The sequence below is a fragment of the Diceros bicornis genome, chromosome 17, assembly GCF_020826845.1.
Source record: "Diceros bicornis minor isolate mBicDic1 chromosome 17, mDicBic1.mat.cur, whole genome shotgun sequence".
Classification (NCBI taxonomy): Eukaryota; Metazoa; Chordata; class Mammalia; order Perissodactyla; family Rhinocerotidae; genus Diceros; species Diceros bicornis.
The window spans coordinates 58,868,916-58,892,155 of record NC_080756.1 but is presented as its reverse complement, the minus strand read 5'-3'; the positions used below and the strand labels follow the sequence as shown (position 1 = coordinate 58,892,155).

Sequence of the window (23,240 nt, the reverse complement as noted above, 5' to 3'; positions counted from 1 at the left end):
CAGGCAAAAGGTCACAGACTTTTAAAAACGAAATTCATGTATTCAATTAACGTATTATGAATTCATGTATTATGTGAGTAGAATTTACTTCTTTTTATGTAGTTTAGCCATTTATTTATTTTGATTTGAAATGTGGTTTGTTTGATATATACATATTGTTTATTCATTTATTTGTTTCTCATGCCTTCTTTCTGATACTTTTTTAGGTCTTTCCAACTCACACTTCATTTGAATTTAACCAGGGCATAAGCTGTTTTGTATGTCATCAATATAATTTATAACAGCAATTAATTTTCTCCTGTATTTATAAGACTACATGTGATTTTCTTATAAGACTACAAGAGCTACCTATGGTCATAGAACTACTGAGTCTAACGAATTGAAAGTAACAAAAAGTTAAAAATACCTGGGGTAGTGCTGCCTGAAAGAATCTTCTGTGATGATGAAAATGTTCTCTGTACTATCCGATATGATAGCCACTAGCTACAAGTGCAACTGAGCACTTGAAATGTGGCAGGTGTGTGTGAGAAATTGAATTTTTAAATTTTTATTTACTTTTAATTAATTTAAATCTAGAAAGCCACAGGTGGCTAATGGCTACCCTATTGGACGGCAGAGATGAAAAGCATATTGGACACTGTCTTGTTTGGATCCTCAGCACTACATCTTGCTCTCAGTGTCCAAATACCTCTCAGTGCCTGTCAGTGAGCCCCTACCAGTGCCATGATTAATTTTTTTTTGTTCAGACAGGTTACTCAGTTCTGAACTGGAGTTGGAACTCTTCGCTTGCTAAGGAAGCATGTTTTTGCAATGTTGAACATGCTATTCAAGGCCCCTCTTGCCCTCAAACTTTATGCTCCCTTTCCAGGCATTCCCTTGCCAGTCTCTGCCACCACTTTATTCTGCCATTTTTCAAGTGAAAAGTCAAATCTTGGGGGTACCTCCCTTGACACCCCAAATTCATTAGGTTCTTCTCTTGTGTATCTGGTGGTACCGGCACTGAGCCCTGGCCCTGCCGTGCCGTTCACCTCGCTTGCTTTCTGTTTGTTGGTCTGGTTTTCCCGTGGACGAGTAAGCTCTCGAGGGCGGAAGGTGTGTCCATCCTGGCAGCCTTTGTGCCAGCACCCTGCAGCTGCGTCATGAGGGCTCAGGAATAGTGGTCGAATGAGTCAGGCTTTAAAAGTCTGTTTTATTCTAATATTTTCTTCGTATATTTTTCCCTCCTTCCTTTCATCTATGTGCACTGAAGTCATCCTTGACAACCAGCTCGTCAGATGGTGATTTTATCCAGATCTCAGTGGAGTTCCTCTTGTAAAGATTTTGTGAATTTTTGGAGGTCTGGGTCTTTTGCTTCAGGGCGTTATGAGGCCTGTCTGCCTTTGGGTTGACTGGGGGGTCTCTGAGACAATTCTGAGGCAAATTCAATACCCAAGTCTTTTCCTTCTTGACATTTTTGACATTTCTCCTAGTGAGTCTGGTTTTCCTCAGAGCCTAGCATCTTGAATAGTATAGGACATCCTGTCCTGTCCTGTCAAGATGAAACAACGCTTTTCTGGATGTGCTGAAGCTTCAAGGAAAGTGATATGGTTTAGAGAAAAGAGCACTCAACTGGCATTCAATCATTCAAGAGAGATTTATTGAGCTCCTAGTAAATGCCAGGCTCTGTTCTAAGGACTGGGGAAATGGTCGTGTACAAAAACGAAGATCCTGGGGCCAGGCCCGTGGCGTAGCGGATAAGTGCGTGTGCTGCGCTGCGCTGCTGGTGGCCCGGGTTCGGATCCCAGGCGCGCACTGATGCACTGCTTATTGGGCCATGCTGTGGTGGCGTCCCGCATAAAGTGGAGGAAGATATGCACGGATGTTAGCTCAGGGCCTGTCTTCCTCAGCAAAAAAAAAAGGAGGATTGGTATGGATGTTAGCTCAGGGCTGATCTTCCTCACCAAAAAAAAAAAAAAACACAACACGAAGATCCCTGTGCCCTCATGGAGTTTTCATTCTAGTGGCAAGAGAACATAAACAAGATAAACAAGTAAAATGTATCATGTTAGAAGTGCTGTGGAGAAAAACAAAATAGGGAGGAGGGATTGGTAATTTTAGGGGTGTGGGGTATATTTTAAATAGGGTCATCAGGGAAGGCCTTACTGAGAAGAAGACACTTGAGTACCACTCTGAAGGCTGGGGGGCAGTGAGCCATTGAGACAGCAGGGGGCAAACATCAAGTGCGAAGGCACTGTGCCTATCGCATCCAGGGAACAGCAGGGTTGGAGGAGCTGGAGATGAGTAGGGGAGCAGTGGGAGACGGGGTCAAAGGGGATGGGGGTAGATTGAATAAGGCCTTGCAGGTGGCTATAGGTATTTGGGCTTTTTTCCTCTGAGTGGGATAGGAAACCCCTTGGAGGGTTTTGAACTGGGGCATGATGTGAAGTGACTTAAATTTTAACAAAATCACTCGCACCACTGTATGGAGATTTGACTAGGGAGGCAAGAGTAGAAATGGAGGCCAGTTAGGGAGCCATGAGATGATGGTGACCTGCACCAGGGTGGTGGTAGAGGCGATAATGAGAAAGTTCAGATTCTAGATGTTTTGAAGGTTGAACATACACAATTTGCTGAATTGGATTCTAGCCCTCAGTCACTTATAAGCTAGGACAGGCCATTTCTAAGAAGATTTACTTTCTTGTGTGTACAATGGGAAAAACACTATCCATCTTAATATTTCCCAGGACTATTATACTAATAAAATGTAAAAAAGAAAGTGAACACTCTTTGTGAAACACCAAAGTCATATACGGATAATTCAAGAGCCACTACTTATTGAACACTTCATGGAGATATTTTCATTTAATCTCTTTTTCAGTCCTACAAATGTACATTCTTATGTACATTTTAGAGACGAGAGAAGTGAGGCTTAGAGACCCACACAGTGAATAACCAGAGGGTCAGGATTCAAGCCAGAGCTTTCGGACCTTGTACTTCTGCTCTTAGCCACTCTGTTACATCACTTCCTCAAACGTTGTGACTTGATACAGGCCAGTTACCTGGAAATATTTGTGTACTTTGAACCAGACAGCATGCAGAGCATCTTTCCTGATGCTGTCTGATCATGCTTTAATAAGAATATGTACCCAGGGCCTGCCCCGTGGCTTAGCGGTTAAGTGCGCGTGCTCCGCTGCTGGCGGCCCGGGTTCGGATCCCAGGCGTGCACAGATGCACCACTTCTCCGGCCATGCTGAGGCCGCGTCCCACATACAGCAACTAGAAGGATGTGCACCTATGACATACAACTATCTACTGGGGCTTTGGGGGAAAAATAAATAAACAAATAAAATTATTAAAAAAAAAATATGTACCCAAACATTTATAAACCCATGTGTAAAAGTGTGTGGGAGAGGGTGAGGTGGGTTTGTTGAGATTATTATGTGTTTGAGGATATTTTGTATAGACAACTTCTGCCCAGTTCGTTTCTGATACCTTACTTTCCATTCTCCTAAAATTTCCCTCCACTCTCTCTAGTCATGCCAGGTATTGACTAATGATCCTTCTCTTTCTTCCTTCCCTGGGACCCACGGGTAGAACACTGTGTGGAGTTCCAGAAGAACAATGGCTCCCTGAATGTGACCTCTGAGAATGCCACCTCTCCTGTCATCGAGTTCTGGGAGTAAGTGATGCCCTTTCCCCATCCCACTGTGGGCTGTGTGTTTGAAAGAAGGGCCTGGGGATGGGTTCATGCAGTGATGACTCTCAGTGGACAGCAGGGGAAGAATTTCTGTTTCCTTCTTTGGTGGCCCTCTCACCTAAGTGGTTTTTTTCTGTTGTGTCTGTATTTGTGGTTAATGCAGAACTGTTTCAGAGATGAGAATTTTGCAACTCTCCTCAGGCTGTGCCTGCCTTTCCTCCCCATGTGCCCGCCCGCATGTACATAGTGCATGTGCACGTGTGTTCACACTCCTAACTGCCCTCCTCTCTTCAGCTGCTTGTGCATTGCCTCTTCTCTGCCCCTCCCCCAAATACTGATATTCATCTAGGGCATGATTCCTCATGTCAAAACATCCTAAAACCCTGGTTGAGAAAATATGTGTTTGCACCTCCTTCTCTAGGTTAAATTGGTACTCAGCTTCCCAGAACAAACTTCCAACAGTTTCTATTTGCCTCCTTTTATATCTACCCCCATCTCTGGGCAAAGGAGAGCCTCATGGATCTGAGTGAAAAGAGCTGAGAAGCTTCTGGACAAGACCCTGGAGGCATGGCTCCACTGCCCAAGACCCGCGGGCTACAAAATTGAGGCTGACAGCAAAAGTGGAGCCCGGCTCAACCTTCTTTCCCCAGGAGGCGGGTCCTGAAGATCTCTGATGGCATCCACCACCTGGGGGCCCTGCGCTGGGAGCTGGCCTTATGCCTCCTGCTTGCCTGGGTCATCTGCTACTTCTGCATCTGGAAGGGGGTCAAGTCCACGGGCAAGGTCCGTGCTGGAGAGCTCCAGGCCCCTCCCGTCCCAGGACTCCCTGCCTCACTGGGGGCTCAGTCACTTAGGAGTTCCCTAAGTTGTAGCCTAGTCAGGGATGGGAGGGAACGACCCAGCAAAGATTTTATGTGACGCCTTTCCTTGATTCTGTGCCTCTCCTAGATTCAATCCCATGTCCTTCTGTATTTGGGAATTAAATGGAAGAGTGAGAGAGAGAAAGGCAGGAAGGACACTTCCAGAGGAATTTGATCTTGGAAATATACCACATGTGTGGGCACATTGCGAATTGAACACAGCTCATGGCTCCCTATTTCATACAATAGTTCTTTGGAAAAAGAATTCCATTAAGACTGTTAATTTCAAAATGATTCTCAACCAACCCAAGAATTTTGGGGGACTCTTTGCCCTAGAGTGTATGAGGCATTAGAGGGCATTCTGATTTCTTCCGGATTCTTGCCCTGGAGGCCTCTGACAAGGCTTTCTTCCTAATCTGCCTGCCTGGTTGTGCTAAGCTTGTAAGCTCTGTGAGGACAGAGATCATGTGTTACAGATCTTTTCATACCTGACAACCCTTACCATAATTCCAAGCACATTTGTTGGGAGAATGCCCAAGTTCATTCAGTCAGTCAACAAATATTTACTGGGTATGTGTCAGGGGGAGGGCGAGTGCTTCCAGCTGGAGGGAGGAAGGGAGAGGGGAGGTTGTGGCTTATGGCAGAGGGGAGATGAAACACAACTGTGGGGTGAGAGGGAGGGAGCAGAAGAGGAACTCCCTTGACCTCTTCCATAGGTGAGGAGCTCCTGCCTCCTGCCTCTGCTGCTGGGTCTCCAGCCCCCTCCTTCCTAACTCACAAGTTCTTTGTCTGTCATCTGCCCCTTGGCCAGGTGGTGTACTTCACAGCCACATTCCCTTACCTCATGCTGGTGGTCCTGTTAATTCGAGGGGTGACACTGCCTGGGGCAATTCAAGGGATTCAGTTTTACCTGTACCCAGACCTCACGCGTCTGTGGGATCCCCAGGTAAGAAGCCATAGATGCGGGGAATCACGAGGCCCTGAAGGTGCTCAAGCTACAGGCCTTCCTCGTGCTCAGCTCAGGCGTCCCTGCTCCTGGCCCGACCCTAAGGTGTCTGTGGTCTGTGTGTGGGTCTCCAGACATCTGTTAGCAGCTGTTTGCGGTCTCTCTCCTTGGTTCACAGCTGCCAGAGAATCCTGCCAGGAGGCCCTGAGGCCCTAGTAATATTTCTCAGGGGCCACAATATGTCACTAACAGCCTTTACTCACATGCTGGACCCCTTTCCCCACATCTGCCCAGCCGGTTTTTGCATTTTTTTTCTTGGCAAGCTCATTTCACATGGAGCTTCCTCTATTTCTTGACCCTCCACTAGCCCCCTCTGGTTCCCTCCCTCTGGCCACGTGGCCCATTCCTAGGCCCCAGTTTCCCAGCCCCTCCCGGCACTGGCTGGGCTGGTGTTGAGTTTCCTGTCGGTTGTCCAGAGGTCACTGCCTCTTCCCTCCCCTCTGGCCCTTCCTTCACAGTCCACACTCCGTCTGCTACAGCCAGCTTCTCGATGGCCCTGTGCAGGGAGGGGCGGTGCTGCTTGCTGACTGGAGGGGTTTGTAAAGCAGGGCCTGAAATAAGAAGCCATTGCCTCTGATGGGTTTCTTATCTTCTCCTGTTTGGCAGCCATTTTGAAAGCTGGCAAAGCCAGGAGGTGTCGAGGGCCGGAGGGGAGCGTGGGTAAGCTCCACCCCAGAGCCCCTAAAATGTGTTACCCAGCTACGTGCCCTGCCTCTGCCTCCCTGGCACAGAGGTCGCCCTCCCTGGGGAGTGTGTGTACAATGTAGAGATCCTCCCCTTGGGTGCTGGAGGAGGCTCTCTGTGTCTATGAAAGGGGCCATGAGGAGACTTCGGGCGGGAGGCTCTCGGCACAGTGAAGACAAACAATTGTATGGCTTTTCAAACATTTTCAATAGTAAGGCACCAGCACATTTGCTGAAATTGCTGAGAGGGAGCAAGAGAAAAGGGTGTGACACACACTTCCACAGTGCCCTCTGAGGCAGGGGGACTCAGTTCGCACAGAGGCAATGACTCCCCCTTGTGCAGAATTTGGGGTGATCCAGAAGTTGAATTGTTCTCGTCTCCCAGCCACCCCTGGCAGAGTTATGAGTTCTTCCATCCTGAGTTTTACTGGGGCTGCCGTGGCTCCCAGAGGCCAGACCACTCCTATTCAGAAACTTCCCCATGCAGTCAAGTAGCCTTGGTCCTTGGTATTTCTCAATGATCTTCTGATGGGATGTGAGTTTATCTTTCCCCTCTCCCATTTCTTAGACATACTAGAGATACGGATTGCTGCTGCATCATCTCCACGTGGGGCACAGGGGCTGTAGTCAGGCTCTGGAGCCAAACTGGAGAACCATAGCTTTTGAAGCTAGAAGGACCCCAGAGATCATCTAATGCAAACTCCTCATTGCACAGATGAGCAGCCGAGGTCCAAGGTCACACAGCAAGTCAGTGGAAGCCAGACAAAGCATATTTTTATTTTCTGAGCCCTTTGACTTATCTGCAACCAAAGGGTTGTAATGGAGAACAGGTAGCAAGCAGGAGGTTGTGGGGGTAGCAGGCTTGAGGGAAGGCTTTGAAGGCCAGGTGTGGAGTTTGGCTTGGATCCCCTATGCAAGAGGGAGCCATTGTGGTTCTGGAGCAGCAGAGGTGTGAACCAGGGACTGAACTACCAAGCCTGCCTTTGTTTGGGGTTCAGGCTGGGAACGAGGGGACATGATCAGGCAGGGGGCCAGGCAGGTAGGCTGGAAGAGAAAAAGGAGAGAGGGGTCCAGTTTTCTGGAATTGATTTATGGCTTCTGTGATCAATGATCAATGCCTTGTTTGTCCTGATCAGCTATTTATAGCTAAGAACGATTGAGTACTCACTCTGTCCCTGGCATTGTTAAGAGGTTTACATGCATTATTTCAGGTAATGCATGTCACAGCAGATCAATGAGGTTTCCCCATTTTATAGATAGGAAATTAAGGCCTAGAGAGCTTAAAGAATTGGATGCCTGCAACTGGCATCCAATTCTGAACCATGACAAATGCAACTGGCATCCAATTCTGAACGATGACAAATCCTACATGCTTTATGGTCTCTTGACGGCAAAGTCCCTGTCTACTCATCTTTGTTTTTCTCCCAGCTCATTCATTCAGTAAACATTTGTTGAGCGTCTATTATGTGCCAGGTCTGCTCAAGGTGTGGGTTTGTTATATACTAGTTTCCACAAATATTAAGAAGGGGGACCAGATAGCCTTCAACTCTGAGAGTTAATAAAGCCGTAATTCTGTGTCTGGGTTACTGCAGGGAACAAAACCTCTTTTAATCTGCTCTCCAGGATACCATCCTTCCAACCCCAGCCAGCTGTACACTGTGCGGGGGGCACACGTCTTCCAAGTCCTCTGAGGCCATGGAGAGGGAGATGTGTCAAGAGCAGGTGTGGTCGGGCCGGCCCCGTGGCTTAGCAGTTAAGTGCGCGTGCTCCGCTACTGGCAGCCTGGGTTCGGATCCTGAGCGCGCACCGACGCACCGCTTCTCCGGCCATGCTGAGGCCGCGTCCCACATACAGCAACTAGAAGGATGTGCAACTATGAGATACAACTATCCGCTGGGGCTTTGGGGAGAAAAAAAGGAGGAGGATTGGCAATAGATGTTAGCCCAGGGCCAGCCTTCCTCAGCAAAAAGAGGAGGATTGGCATGGATGTTAGCTCAGGGCTGATCTTCCTCACAAAAAAAAAAAAAAAAAAAAGCAGGTGTGGTCCTGAGCTTCTGAGCAGCCTTATTAGCTGCCTTGTCCTGGTCTCATGCTGAAGCTAGGGCTTTGTCATCAGGAACAGAGCAACACCTGCAGGGTGGGATGCCCCTGCCAGAGCCCTAATTGAATGTAGTTGGCACTCCCCAGAAAGCGTGATAATTCCAACTGGCATTTGCATGGCACTTGAGAAAGGTGCAAAATTCCTGCTAGCCAACACAACGACCGAAGACACCTCTCTCTGCCAAGTCCTCAGTCTGGTAGCAGGGAGCCAGGCCGAGACAATGCTGGGTTTATCTCGCTCCCTCCCTCCTTCTGTCAAGCTTGTTGGGTGGCGGGCAGGTTGCGGCCTCTCCTGGTGTGCCCCAGGCCTCGTCTCTTTCACACGGGCATGGCCCCTGGAGACTCCAGACTCATTGGTGCCGTGTGTGCTTTACTCGGGCCCTCGTTTCTCTCCCTCGCCCTGACCCTCTGCCTGTTCTGCTGCACTTTGGTAGATCGATAAGGGCAGGGGGTAGTGGGAAGCGGGGAGGAGAGGTTCCCTGGGTGCTTGTTGAACCCTTTAAAAAAGTCTCCATGTTAAGCTATTCTAACAAAGGGTTTGTGTAGGGAGGAGGTTGGGACCATTGATTGGAATGAGTCCTTTTATTTTGATATCGTACATTGAAATCTATGGGACCTTACTGTCCCTGGAAGGTGAGTTGCTTTTTTAAAATAATAGCAACAACAAACAGCAGCAAAAGCGAACACATTTACTATGTGCTTATTACTGCCAGGCGCTTTACTGAGCGCGTGACACGGTTTAATCCTCACGCTGACCCCTGAGTTAGGGGTTAGTCTCATTTTACAGACGAAGAAACTGAAGCTTAGAAAACTTAAGAAATTTGCCCCAAACCACAAAACTAGCATGTGGGGGAGCTTGGGTTTCATCTCAAGTAGTCTTTTGGAGTCTGCTGTCTTAGTCACCATAATAGACATTTCCAAATAACATGAATTATTTGAGAGTTTTAAGGGCTGCTTTTTATTATTCCAGAAGGTGGGATAGGGAAATAATATTTATTTATTTGTTAGGCATTTTACATACATTACTTGTTATTCTACCCATTTTTCTGACATGAAAAGTGAAATTCAGAGAGGTTAAGTGACTTTGCCTAAGATCACACAGCTAGTAATTAATAGAGTTGGGATTTGAACCAGTTCAATTTGACTCCACAGCCCAGGCTTTTTCCATTACACACTATTGCCTTCCTAAAAATAGTGAATATGATAATCCTTGGGGTTGGACTCAAAGTTGAAAACATCTTTCCTGGATCTTGTAAAGGTCTCTTTCTCCCTCTGTCCCCCAAAAGACCTCTTCTTTTGCCCACACTTCGCCAAGTGTTTTTCACACTTGTTTTATTCTTGGTCAGTCTTCTGCCTCAGCCAAAGACATACTGGAGCTTTGTTCTAGAAACCACAGCTCCTGGAATAGTCAGGGAGTGGGTCTCCCGTGGTGGGAAACAGAACAGCTTGCTCTGCTTGTTCCTTCAGCCCTTCCTCTGACCCCATTCCTTTCCCCATCCCAGCAGGCTTGTCAGGCAGCAGCTGTGCAGAGAGCTGGGGCTTGCCAAGCTCCCAGTGAGGGGGCTTTAGTCAAAGGCACCGTATCTGACCTTTGCACTCTGAACTCTCAGCCCTCCTGCTGCATTTTCCTCTGTTCTCTTTAACCTATTCTCCCAACTCAATCTTAGTCTGTCCCCCTCAGGGTGAGGTGAACTCCCAAGTCACAGATTTTCTTATTTTTTCTTCCCAAGCCCAAGTTTGCAAAACTTCGTAACCATAGGATTTGTGCCCCCTGCCTGCTATGGGCAGCCACAAAGTGTCTCTGGGCACTTGGGGGTCTCCCTGCTAACTTGTGGGTCACTCTAGGCCCAGTGAGCACACACCCAGACCTGGGGCAGGCAGACTCTTGGGTTGTATCCTGGCTGACCTGTTTGGGAGAGATCCCCTGATCTCCTGACCCGGAAGTACCTGAGTCCCGAGGCATGTGGCATCTCTCCCCAGCCCTCACATCCCTGAGCCTGGATAGATCCTTTCTGTATGAGCTCAGAGCCTCTTGCTGCTCTTGAAGCTGCCCACAACCTACTGAGTGAGGCAGGAATGAAATAGAACAGAGTGACCCTCAGACCAGAGGTCACTGAGTTTTCCTGAGATGACTATCCTCACTGTATCTGTGGGGCAGAGTTTTGGGAAAGGATGTGAGGCATATTGAAGGAGCAAACAGACTACCCAAGGCATCTCCTCAAACTTTTGTGGCATCAGGCTGAATTTTGTCGGCACTCCCCTTCCTGTCTTCAGGTCCTTTCTTCTTTCCTACCCTTTCTTTCTCTATCTTCTGAAACAAGTCCTGAAACCCCCTCTCCTTTCCCCATGATAATTTTCCCTCAAGTTGAAAAATTTCACTGGTGTTTCCATCCTTCTGTGCCATTTCCTTGCTAGCCCTGGCCCCTTCTGGATCTTCCTCTGTGCTCCTTGCCGCTGGTGGCAACCCCTGCCTCACCGAATGCCTTGGGGATGGGATTCACAGTGAGCAGAAGGGACAGAAGGCTGGAGACATTCTCCCCTTTTCTTTACCATCTTTCCCTGCTCTGTTCCTGTTCCCACAGAAATGGAACTATAACAAGAAGAGTGAGTGCCCTGGGTGGCTCCCTGATGCCAGTTCTCAGGGGCCATAGGGCAGTGATTCCCACATCTGGCTGTCCATTAGGATCACCCAGAAGCTTTGAAAATAATACAGATTTCTGGGTTCTTCTTCAGGCCTAGAAAGTCAGTGTTTCAACTGGGGATGCTTGCTGAGAAATCAATGTGATTCTGATGTAGTCAGCTTGCCAGTGGGTCGCTTGCACCCACTACAATGCTGAGGAAAATGGGCACTTTGCTGGGGGTGAGTGTGATGAGAGAGAGCAAAGGAGGTTGAGGGCGGTGGCGATGGTTAGGGAGGCAGGGAGAGACAGGTAAGGGACTGAGGAGCCTTGGACAGAAAGAACCTGAGGCTTTGCTGTGTGTGGGAATTTGGAGCTTGATGTCAGTGGAAGGAAAGCAGTGGCCTGTTTGGGGGCTACTGGGGCAGGGCTAGGCAAAAGACAAGAAATGGGAACCAGAGCAGTGTTAGGATACTGCCTGGCGACGTCTGCGTCCATAGTTTGAGCTCCCTTGTGGTGCTCACGTCCTCTGAAGGCAGGATGTGCCTGGGGAGGGTCTGTAGCCCCAGGACCCCAGCTCCTGCAGATCTGCAGGGTTGCCTAGTCCTGTTCGCCTTGATGTTCTTTCTCCTTGGGATGTTGTTCTAGCTGTTAAATCTAAATCATAACATGCACAGGCTCGGGAAGCCAGCTGAGATAATAACAGTAACAACCATACCCTGTGTTTAGCTGGAGAGCTATTTTCCCCCCGAAGAGTACAAAGCCCTTTACAGATGCATTTCCGTGCGTCCTCTTGACTTTTCGTGAGCTGAGGATTACTCTTCCTGGTTTTCAGACGAAGATTTTGAGGCATGAGGGGCAAAGCTACATGCTCGTGATGGCACTGACATTAAGCCCATATCCCTAGGGATCCTGTCCCTGGATTCCTCCCAAATTGGCCACACTGCCAGGAGAGCCTAGGAGCGGGGAACGTGGAGGCAGAAGCCAGCGCTGTGTCTCCATTATAAACTCTGGGAGCTAGGCCTCGCTTAGTCCTAGAGCACCCTCCTGCCCTCCCACCCATCTCCACCACGGGTCCTTCAGCTTTCTTCTGCGAATGCCTAATGCCTGTGCCATCCTGGTGGTGCCCGAGAAACTCCATCTAGGGCCCCGCGTAGTAGAGCCCATTGGGATGGCGGGGCTGCAGGGGCACCTGCATGGGCTGAGAGCAGGCTTCTCGCCATCCCTAGCCAGAGCCTGCTCAGCCATGGGCCTGTGTGCTCCCATGGAGCCCAGATGACCTGGCTTGCCTGGGGTGCAGCTTTCTTGCCTTTTCCCTATGTAGGTGTGGATGGACGCAGGCACCCAGATCTTCTTCTCCTTCGCCATTTGTCTAGGGTGCCTGACAGCCCTGGGCAGCTACAACAAGTATCACAACAACTGCTACAGGTGATTGGGGGAGTGGGGCTGGAGCCACAAACCCCCTCTCCATACTATCCCCGCAGCCGTGCTAGATCAGGGGTGACTTGGAGGGTGCCCCAGCTCATGGATTTGCCTACTCCATACCCATCTTCACCCCACTTTCCAATGCCCCAGAGCTACCAGAGCTGAAAGGAGCCAATTGTCGCATGGGCAGGGGGATTGCTTCCAAAAGGATGGGATGGTTGTGGGTGGCTGGGAAACCACAGCAGGGGCCCAGGCCCCTGGCTAATTGAGAGGTTAGTAGGCTCAGGAGTGTAAGCAAGCCTGAGAAGTAGTTAATAATGTGTGCAGTGGAGCCTCCGTCTTGCCTCTTTGTACATTTGCCCCAGCGAACACTGAATCCTTACCCATTTTTACTTCATCCCTCCCCTATCTCATGTCCCCTCCCAAAGGTTCCCTCCAGTCTGCCTGGTTCATATCAGAGAATTTAAGTCAATTTTAATATTAGCTAAAAAAAATCATTATGCATTTCAAAATCAAATTTAGGTGAGTAAGAATTATTTGTTGCTTGGGGTTATCCATGTCCGTATCCTCTACGTTAGCATGCCAGACTGAATTGTGTCAGAGTGGTAGTGTCCCAAGAGGTGTGGTGGCAGTATGGTAGGGAGGGGAAGCTGTGTGGCAGTTTGTAATTTTGGGGTGTATTTTATTTCCTTAGAGCTCCATTCTTTTAGGACTACCTTGATTTATCCCAAGTCTGAGCTAATGGAGTCGGGGGAAGCAACCCCTTGAATGCTCACCCTAATTCTGCCAGGCAGCCCCTCTGGCCTCTGTGAAGAGGCCTCTGGCCTCTGGGACGAGAGTCTGCCCATCTGCCCGTGCTCCCCTGAGGTTTCTGTTGGCTCCAGACAGGAGGTCTGAAGTCCTGGCAGCCCCTCTCTGACCCTGCCTGTTTCTGCCTTCCCCTCCTGCCCCACAGGGACTGCATCGCCCTCTGCTTCCTCAACAGCGGCACCAGCTTTGTGGCTGGGTTTGCCATCTTCTCCATCCTGGGCTTCATGTCTCAGGAGCAGGGGGTGCCCATCTCTGAGGTGGCGGAGTCAGGTGAGTACTGCTGGGGAGGGCCCGAGACAGTGGGTTCCTTGAGCTTTCCTTAAACCTTTGCCGCCCGGGATCCAGAGTGTTTCTGTTGTCACTTACGCCGTGGGTGAACTATCGTCACCTCTCAGTGGTGCATCTAGGACTTAAATAGGAATTCCAGCTCAAAGGGTGAATGGGTATCCAGTGAACATTTTTCTTCCCACCCCTGGCCTCCAGTTCCTTATCCTGGAGGCAACCAATGCTATCGGGTTCATGTTTATCCTTCCAGAAATAGTTTAGGCATATATGAGAAAAAAAATACACACACATGTATACGTACACATTCATACATACATACCTTACTATTTCTATTCCTTACACCCCCTTTTAAAAATAACACCCTACATACACTGTTCTGATCTTGCCTTGTTTGGTTCACTTTAAAATGAAGCTCAGAGATAAGTTTATATGGGCACATAGAGTATCCTCCTTTTTTAAGTGACTGCCTTGCCACCATGCAGCGTTGTTGTTGTTGCTTTTAAATAAAATCAAGGGGCCGGCCCGTGGCTTAGCGGTTAAGTGCACGCGCTCTGTTGCTGGCGGCCCGGGTTCGGATCCCGGGCACGTACCGACGCACCGCTTCTGCGGCCATGCTGAGGCCACGTCCCACATACAGCAACTAGAAGGATGTGCAGCTATGACATACAACTATCTACTGGGGCTTTGGGGGAAAAAAAAAATAAAATTAAAAAATTAAAAAAAAAAAATCAAGGGCTCGTACCCCAACTGCGTAAGCTGCAAAGGTTCCTCACGCTCTTCTCCTGTGCTTGTGGGCCACTCACGCTCTGTAACAAGACAAATTTTTATCATAGCATTCACAAGCATACCCATTACACAGAGCACCGAGCACTGAGCAACTACCATCACTGATTCTTATTAAAAATGATAATTTTTCACTTTTATTAAGCACTTACTAGCTGCCAGGCACTGTGGGAAGCATTATGCCTGTACTAGGCAGTGGAAAGCTGTGAGGCAGTACTGGTATTACCACATCTCACCAGTGTGGGAAGCGGGGTTTTGTCCAAGGTCACTCAGTCCTACCCTTTTCTTCAAAGGAGGCTTCCTGTGGATGAACCAAGGTGCTGGCGTTTGAATTTTTTCCTGCTATTTGAGCCAACTGAGGGGAACATTAATTTGTTTGAGAGGATGTATGTCAATGGTATTCCGAAATTAATACCAGTTCACTCATTGTAGGGTGACAGAAAAGGCTCCAGGTGCAGAGGTGTCAAACTGGTGGCCTCAGGCCCAATGTAATCTTGGAGGAATTTTGTTTGGGACCATCTATTTTATGGAAACAACACAGCAGTTGCCTAGAGGCTTGATGGCTCCAGGTCTCATCAGGCCCTATCTCTTGCTCATTTTATACTGGGTCAGCTTCACAGATGGACACAGCCTGCCTGGCCCCCGAGCTCTGTTTAAGTTTGAAACCTCTGGTTTGGGGCAATAGATCTGGAGAGTGAGCCCTGAGGATTTGGGGTGGATATAACCCCTTTCTATTTCCCAAAGCCCTTTACACCCACAGACTCCAGGTTTTGTTCCTGCTGATGAGAATACAGTAGGTGGTACCTTGGAAATCTGGGGACCAGGGAACGGTTTGGGTGGCTTCTGCTGGTGAGGATGGTGGTGGTGCTGGTACCTTCCAGGTGAAGTCTCCTCTGGCTCCTATTACTCCATGGCCCACACTGGGAAGCCTTGGGATGGCATGTGGCCTGGAGCTGGCACAGGCACTGAGCTGTGTTCCTCTGCTCCTCTGCTGTAGGCCCTGGCCTCGCTTTCATCGCCTACCCCCGGGCTGTGGTGATGCTGCCCTTCTCTCCTCTGTGGGCCTGCTGCTTCTTCTTCATGGTCGTCCTCCTGGGACTGGACAGCCAGGTATCAAGAGGTGGCCACTCAGAGCCTGAGAGATGAGTGGTGTTTGTGGGCTGGGGGAGGGGAGCAGTGGGCATGAGGTTGAGCTCGATGCCCTGAGGGACTTAAAACAGTTGGGGACTGGGCCGATGTCAGGAGTGGGTGCCCTTCCAGGGACCAAGAGGAGTTTTGAAGGGTGAGTCCAGACCTAACCGTGCAAGGACAGCTCTCGGGACTTGAGACAGGGAGACTGGCTGAGATAGGGCTGATCCTGGGACCAAGAAGCCAGAGCTAGTTGATGGAGCTTATTTTGGGAGCTCTCTTTCCCTCCAATTCTTTTGCCCTCTCATCCAGTTTGTGTGCGTAGAAAGCCTGGTGACGGCGCTGGTGGACATGAAGCCCCATGTGTTCCGTAAGAAGAACCGGAGGGAGGTCCTCATCCTTGGAGTGTCCGTCATCTCCTTCCTGGTTGGGCTGGTCATGCTCACAGAGGTGCGGGTCTGGGAGGCCTGAGGGTGGGGACCCGGTGAGGAGGAGGAGCCAGTGGGCAGCTGCTGCCTGTCAGGGGGAGCAGGCCGCTGTGGTTTCGGGTCGCAGGGCAGGCCCCCCAAGCTTCACGCCCTCCTTTCCCCACCGCAGGAAGCACAAAGTAGGCAAGTTCCTCCTCTGGCCTTTGCGCATTGACCACTTTCCTCTGGGGATGGGTGAGGGGTAATTTGGCTCCCCTGTAAGCTAAGAGGTATGAAAAGGATGGTTGAGAAGTCTTGCATTAGGAAAAACTGCCTCTCCAGCAAGATTCCATGATATCCCCAGCAGCTGAACCAAGTTCCAGGGACAAACTTCAAAGGAAGAAACGGAACCCTGGGGTGCATGAGATTTTGTGTGATGTCTCAGGGAGAGGGAGGGAGATGGAGCTTGTCAGCTTGATAATGCTAATGACAGCCCCTATCCTGATCTTTCCCCAAAAAAGTGCACACTACGTCTTGGACTTCTGCATCAATCCCTAAATTTTCTCAGGGATAAGCTAACAATAGCTGTGTGGTTCATCTATCTTCCTTCCAAAAACAATAATAAAAAATAATTATCGTCACTATTGCCTAGTGCCTTACAGCTCACAAACTATATTCTATTTTAATATCTGTTTCCTGTGGTCCTCACCGGCTCTGCCCTGTGACCCAAGGGTGTGAGGCGGGTGGGCTTGGGGTCAATCTGTCTGTCTCCTCTGGATACAGTTCTGGTTTTTGTCTCTTCCTGGGCAGGGTGGTATGTACGTGTTTCAGCTCTTTGACTACTATGCAGCCAGTGGTATGTGCCTCCTGTTCGTGGCCATCTTTGAGTCTTTCTGTGTGGCTTGGGTCTATGGTGAGTGACTCTTCCCCCAGGTCCTAACCCCAGTACTCGCCTCCACTCGAGGGCCCTTAGACAAAAGAGAGACATCCACTGCTCACATCCACCTTTTCCTGGGACTCCTCCCCTACTCAACCTCAAAAATCTCAAGAATCCTAAATTGCTACCATTGGAAGGGCCCTCCAGAGGTTGCCTTGTCCACTCTCTTGGTTATGCCTACACCCAGACCACCCCAGGTGGCCCCATATCTTGTCCTATCCAAACTTTTTCAACCTTTAACAACTTTGATAATCAGAAAGTTATTGGGGCCGGCCCAGTGGCGCAAGCGGTTAAGTGCGCGTGCTCCGCTTCGGCGGCCCGGGGTTCGCAGGCTCGGGTCTTGGGCGCGCACCGCTTGTCAAGCTTCACTGTGGCGGAGTCCCATATAAAGTGGAGGAAGATGGGCAGGGATGTTAGCCCAGGGCCACTCTTCCTCAGCAAAAAGAGGAGGATTGGCAACAGATATTAGCTCAGGGCTGATCTTCCTCACAAAAAAAGGAAACAAAAACAAAAGAAAGTTACTGCCTTTGCCTAAGCCAAGTTCTGCCCACAGCTGTTTATGCCTATGAATTCCGGAGAAGAGTTCTCTCCCAGCAGTGACTTGAAAAGACAATCATGATATTTTTATTTATTGGTCCTTGCCCATCCTGGTCTGTATGGTCCTGGTCCTGATGCTTTGGATGCTAAAGAATGTCCTTTCTCCCCATTCCTTCCTTCTCTTCATGGCAGGAGCTGGGCGCTTTTATGACAACCTTGAAGATATGATCGGGTACAGGCCATGGCCTCTTATCAAATATTGTTGGCTCTTCCTTACACCAGCTGTGTGCATAGTAAGATAACCTTCAAAGGGTGAAGCCAGATGAAGGCCTAGAGAAATGGTGGTGGCAGGAACATAGATACATAGGCCGTTAGCCCTAGGAGGGGCTTCTCTATGGGGACTGAAAATTATTTTAGATTTTCATTCATCCTCCCGTTGGATTCTAGAAAATGACAGCAAGATAGATTCTTCCTTTCCATTTCACAGAAGGATAAACTGAGGTCCAGAGCTGTCAGACAGTTTCACCAACACCACATTGTGAGTCTAATGTCACAGGCAGCACTGAAACCCAAGTGCGTTGGGCTGCTTATAATAATACTAATAATCACAGCAGTAATAATAGCGACAGGTATAGAGCACTTACTCTGTGCTGGGCACAAAGTGCTTTACACATTTTGCCCCCTTTAATCCTCACAAGAACCCCACAAAGTAAGAATTACCATTATATTCCTTTTACAGATGAAACTGAAGCCAAAGAGGTTAAGCAATTTACCCAAGCTAGAAAGTGGCAGAGAGCTAGGATTCCAGCCGAGGCACTCAGCCCCAGAGTCTGAGCCACACACCACTGTGTGCTGCTGCTTCTGGCTTTATCTGTGTGTCAGCAGTTCCCCTGAGCGTCCACTGCATGCAGGATGTACAGGGGGCCCAGGGGGAAGGGGGCATGACCCCTGCCCTTGAGGTACTCACAGCCCCACCTGATGGCACAGGAGACTGAAACACTGAAAACACGAGCAGGCACAGAACTGCGTCCTAATTGAGGGCCAACCATGTGTAAGGTGCCCAGGGGCACGGGGGCCCTCGAGGGACAGGGTAGGTATCTTGAAAATACCTGTTGAGGGGTGTGGATTTTGAGCAGAATGTGGATGGAGATTGGAGGCTGATTGGCCCAGATGAGCCTGGAGGCAAATCTAGGCTGGGAGTGTAAGTGTTCTCCGCCTGCTCTTCCAGGGGCGCTGGGGGCACAGAGCCCCTGCTCCCCCAGCCTTCTCTTCTCCTCTCACCCTCAGGCCACCTTCCTCTTCTCCTTGATCAAGTACACCCCGCTGACCTACAACAAGAAGTACACATACCCCTGGTGGGGTGATGCGCTGGGCTGGCTCCTGGCTCTGTCCTCCATGGTCTGCATTCCCACCTGGAGCTTCTACAAACTTATCACCCTCAAGGGCCCCTTCAGAGAGGTAGGGAGTTAGTTGGCAGAAAAACAGTCAGAGGGTGTAGGAATCCTAGTGGATGAGGTAGGGTCACCTTGATGATAGGCAGCTGCCCGCCAGGGTAAAAGCTGGTATATAGGAGGGCCAGTGAGCCTGGTGTGGGTATTGGGGAGGGACAGGGTGAGGGCTTAGAAGTCTCGGAAAGAGACTGGATGCTTGAAGACACAGGCTGTGATTATAGGGTTGCACCTGGAGGGCATGTGTGTCTGTGGGGAGGCAGGCAGGCGTAAGTGATGAGAGAAGCTGGTGGACTTGGCCCCCACTCCACCTCATGACAGCCACCTCCACTCTCCTTGCAGAGAATTCGCCAGCTTGTGTGCCCAGCTCAAGACCTGCCCCAACGGAACCAAGCAGAACCCTCCACCTCTGCCACACCCAGGACATCACTTTTCAGACTCACAGAACTAGAGTCTCGCTGCTAGGGGTGGTCAGGCCCTTGGATGGTGCCTGTGAGCCTGGCTGTGGGGACAGCTGCAGAAGGAGAGGGCAGAAGCAGCCCCACTGTGCTTCTCTGCCCCCTCCCCGGGGTAGATAAGACAAAAGGGGATATTTTGGAATCCACCTTCTGAGCTGGGGCTTCCCATCCCAACTTCCCTGCTCCAGGGGTGGCTGAACAGGTGTGAAACGCCAGTATCAAGAGCATCCCCTTTGCGACGGGCCTTGGGAAGCTGGGTGAGGATGGAGGGAAAGCTCTGTTTGGCTGCTGGGCCCTCTTACCCTTCATTCCATTAAATCCAAGTTCTTCCCACCGACGCTAGCAGTTCCGCCTGGTTTCTGCCCTCTGCCTTGACCACCTCCTCACCATAAAGCTGTGGCTTTAGAACCCCCCACCCCTGCCCCATCTGTCTTTCCCTCATCAAGTTCTCCTTGTGGACTGTGAGCAGAAGGGATCGCTGGTGGGTGAAGGGTGATGGGGCCCAGCTGAGAGCCTCTGTGAACAGCCACTCCTCTCCGTGCTTCCCTTTGAGTGCCCTCCTCCTTTGCTCTGGGGAGTGAGAAAGGCAATTGAGGGAAGAATAAGCCCTAAGTGGAGGAGAGAAGAGGAAAGAATGTGGGCTTCTTCTTGCCCACTTCTCCCTTGCTGGGTCCTCGCCTGACCCCGCTTGCCAAACCTGTGTGCGCGTGCCCAGGACCTGGTGCCAGGGGCATAAGAGAGGGACAGCAGTGACTTTGCAGACCGGAGGCAGCAGGTCCGGGAAGCCCTGGCAGAGCAGGGCACTACCCCAGGCCAGCCAGCAGAGGGACCCTGCTTCCTTGGGACCACCTCCTTTTTCATCCTCCGCTAAGAAGAGTAGGTGCCGGATGCGGTCGCCGCCACGAGGGGAGGGACTGCCATGACCACGGCCCCACTGTCGGGGCCTGAGCTGCGCAGATGAGCTCTCGGGGTTAGGCTGCAAAGAGGATCCAGGTGGAAGGCAAAACTTGTCCTACCTCAGGGTCAGCAACCATGGCCACAGGTGTGTCTCTGCAGCCTTACCCCTGAGCGGGTGTGTGGAGCAGGGCCACACGTATCTGTGTGTGTGCCTGTCTGTTCAGATGGTTCTTCCGGTGCTGTTCCAGGAGAGCATCCGGTGGTTCTTAGAGCTGCAGACTAAGGGCACACTGTTTCCTGGGTGATTTTTTCGGTTTTTTACAAGTCAGTTAGTGGGAAAATGCACTGAAATCTTTGCCAGTCTTCAGGTTTTGATTTCTTGTTGTTGGGAGAGTTTATAAAAATTAGAGATAGCAGCTCTACTGTGCATTGGCCTTGGCTGCTCCTTCCTGGACAATGGCCAGTTGGGCATCCCCCGTGTGTGCCAGGGTCAATCACAGTCCTAAGATGGGAGAAATAAATCTGCTAGAAAAACATGCCAAAACCTGAGATACCACCCACCTGGCATTTGATGATATTTCCAGAACACCTACTATGCAGTGCCATGCTATGCTCATGACACACGAGGAGCAAAAATAGATACAATTTCTTAAACCAGAAATTGTGACAAATGCTACGAAAGGAAAGCAAAGTGCTATGAGAGAGAATAACGGGGGTATGGGAAGGAACCTGATGACTTAGGTGGGTGGTCTGGAAGGCTGTTCTGAGGGTGTGATATTTCTCTCTCTATCCATCCATCTGATCAGCCAGACTCTGCGAGGCCCAGGAAGGAATGTAGGCAGTCTGATAATGGTGATTCGCATTCTATTTCGGAGATTCATTAATGGTGGAATATAGTGTGAAAATAATCCATTGGCATAAGAATCAGGAGATATGGGTTCTAGTCCTGATCTGCCTCTAACTTGCTGTGTTTCTTTGTGGAAGTTACTTGGAATTCAGGTCTTCATTTTTTTCAGACGGTGATAATACTGCACGCCCTCACGTTGTAGGGCTCAAATGAGGTAAGGGGTGTGAGAGCCCTTTCAGACACTAGGGGCCAAACGGTGTGAGGTCATTAAACCAGTTGTGGGGGATGGATGGGGGGAGCTACTCTAAGAAGCCGGGGGGCTGACAGGCAACCATGTGAGAGAAAAGCTTCTGGCCCAGGTCAGGGTCAGGAAGGGGAGCAGGAACACCTGGACTTGGCTTTAGCCAAGGGAGTGAAGAGATGTGGGGGCAGGGCGCCTTCAGTCCCATTCCTTTTTTGCCTGAAAGGGTGCCAACAGAACCCTACAGTTCTCAGAGGAAGAAGACACAAAAGGTAGGGGAGCCCTCTCTTGCCTAGAGGCCACACCTGTTGGAGAAGAAAGGCAGAGGAAGAAAGGCTGGCAGAGAGAGATTTGGGGCAAGTGACAGCTGAGTGGAGAGGACAGGTAACTGGAGAGTTAGAGACTGCAGTCCATGGAGTTAGGGAAGCAACTGGTTAGGCCCTGAGCCCACTGGGCTGCCTTGAGGCCTCAGATCTCATACCTGAGACCTTGCACACAAGTACACCCAGGTCTCAGATCTATACATGTGCACACACACACACACACACACACACAGACACAGTCCCTCATCATCCTCAGATAAGTGTGCACAAACTCAGAGACACCACAGTCTGCCAGCATACTCTTTTGTAGAGGCTTGCAGTCCTGGCTTGGGTCTTACTTGCTAGCTATGTGACCTTGAGTAAGTTAACCTCTCTGATCCTTACTTTTCTGCTCTATAAAATGGAAATAATAATACTTACATCATTGTGTTGTTGGACTCCAGCGGAGGGTGAAGGGAGAGTTGCCTTGGAGACACATTTCAAGCAAACCCATCCTATTTCCTATGACTCCAGCCCCCACCCCCCCACCTTGGGCTGTCAATGAAGCAGAAAAGCCCAGGAAGAGTTCAGAGACATCTTTGCTGTTCCCTGGCTTCCCCAGCCCCAGGTGTCAGGTTGCATTGGGCCCCAGAAGCAAGGCTACACATTTATTAGCTAAGCATGTTTGCTAGGAGGCAAGAGAGAGGTGGCCCTAAAATAACTCTGCCTCCTGTGGCCCGAGGGTCCTGCTCAGCACCAGCACTACTGTCTAAGAACAGCAGGACCTGAGTCCTCCAAACCCTAGTCTATCCCCTGGTTCTGGGAGAGCAGTGCACTCCCAGAAAAGGGGAGACTGGGATCATTTTTTCCCTCAAGTTGTATCCATCCATCCATCCATCTGATAATCATTGAGTGCCTCTGCGCCAGCACTGTAGTAAATGCTAGAGGCAGAAATAAAGAATTGTGAAATATGACCCCCGCCCTTTAGATATTCGTGGTCTGGGAAACAGTTTGCTGCAGTGGAACAAACACAGAATTTTGGAGCCTAGAAGCCCAGGTTGAAATCCCAGCTCCCTCCTTTACTAGTGTATGGCCTTAGGACACATCACTTAGCTCTGTTCAGCCCAATTTTCTCATCTGTAAAAACGGGGCTAATAATTCCTACATTTCAAGGCTCTTGTGAGGATTAAATGAGGTAACATATAAAGCACCTAGCCTGAGTTAGATGCTCAGGAAACAGGTTCCATGCCAGGCTCTCTAAAAGCATGCTTGGGGTTAGAAGATGAGGGTGGTGAGGAGAACATTCTGTGGGGTTCAATGGTTCTCACCGCATCAAGATACCTGATTCATTTAACCTATTTCCTCTCGACTCTGGACCCTTTCCAGCATGGAAACAGCCCAGTCCTAGGCTTTCCAGATAATTTAGGGATTCCTACGTTTTGCAAAGATGGAGGTCTCTGGCCTCCAGGAGTTTACCAAATGGTCTGAATACCTCGTGGGGCTGGAAGCTGTGGGGCTTGGGAGGGGCTTTTAGTAAGGGAGGGCTCCGAGTTAAAGGGAGGGCCAGGTCAAACAAGGCAGCTGTTCTCCCACAAGGTGAAGTTGAGGCGACAAGGCTGCTGGACCGTATGTACCCCCAGGTCCTCACAGAAAGCCTGACACATTGTAGGCATGAAATAAAATTTCTGAATGAACAAACAAGCTAGGAAATTCACCCTCTGCCCAGCCTGATTCTCTTCCCTCTCACTCCCCTTCATGGAGAGGCTGTGTATTTTGTTCTGGAATAGCTGCA

At 49.9% G+C, this 23,240-nt stretch overlaps 1 protein-coding gene across 1 annotated transcript in view; it reads left to right on the top strand.

Moving 5' to 3' along the window:
• Window positions 1–19,457, top strand: part of SLC6A13 (solute carrier family 6 member 13) — a 37,024-nt gene extending 17,567 nt beyond the window's left edge. Inside the window, exons 4-14 of the mRNA XM_058559086.1 lie at window positions 3,574–3,658; window positions 4,327–4,459; window positions 5,348–5,482; window positions 12,268–12,371; window positions 13,324–13,448; window positions 15,244–15,356; window positions 15,687–15,824; window positions 16,592–16,694; window positions 17,448–17,548; window positions 18,543–18,713; window positions 19,046–19,457. Coding sequence (XP_058415069.1) covers window positions 3,574–3,658; window positions 4,327–4,459; window positions 5,348–5,482; window positions 12,268–12,371; window positions 13,324–13,448; window positions 15,244–15,356; window positions 15,687–15,824; window positions 16,592–16,694; window positions 17,448–17,548; window positions 18,543–18,713; window positions 19,046–19,168 — 1,331 coding nt within the window. The 3' untranslated portion in view covers window positions 19,169–19,457. The remainder of the gene's footprint in view (window positions 1–3,573; window positions 3,659–4,326; window positions 4,460–5,347; window positions 5,483–12,267; window positions 12,372–13,323; window positions 13,449–15,243; window positions 15,357–15,686; window positions 15,825–16,591; window positions 16,695–17,447; window positions 17,549–18,542; window positions 18,714–19,045) is intronic.
• Window positions 19,458–23,240: the final 3,783 nt, after the last annotated feature.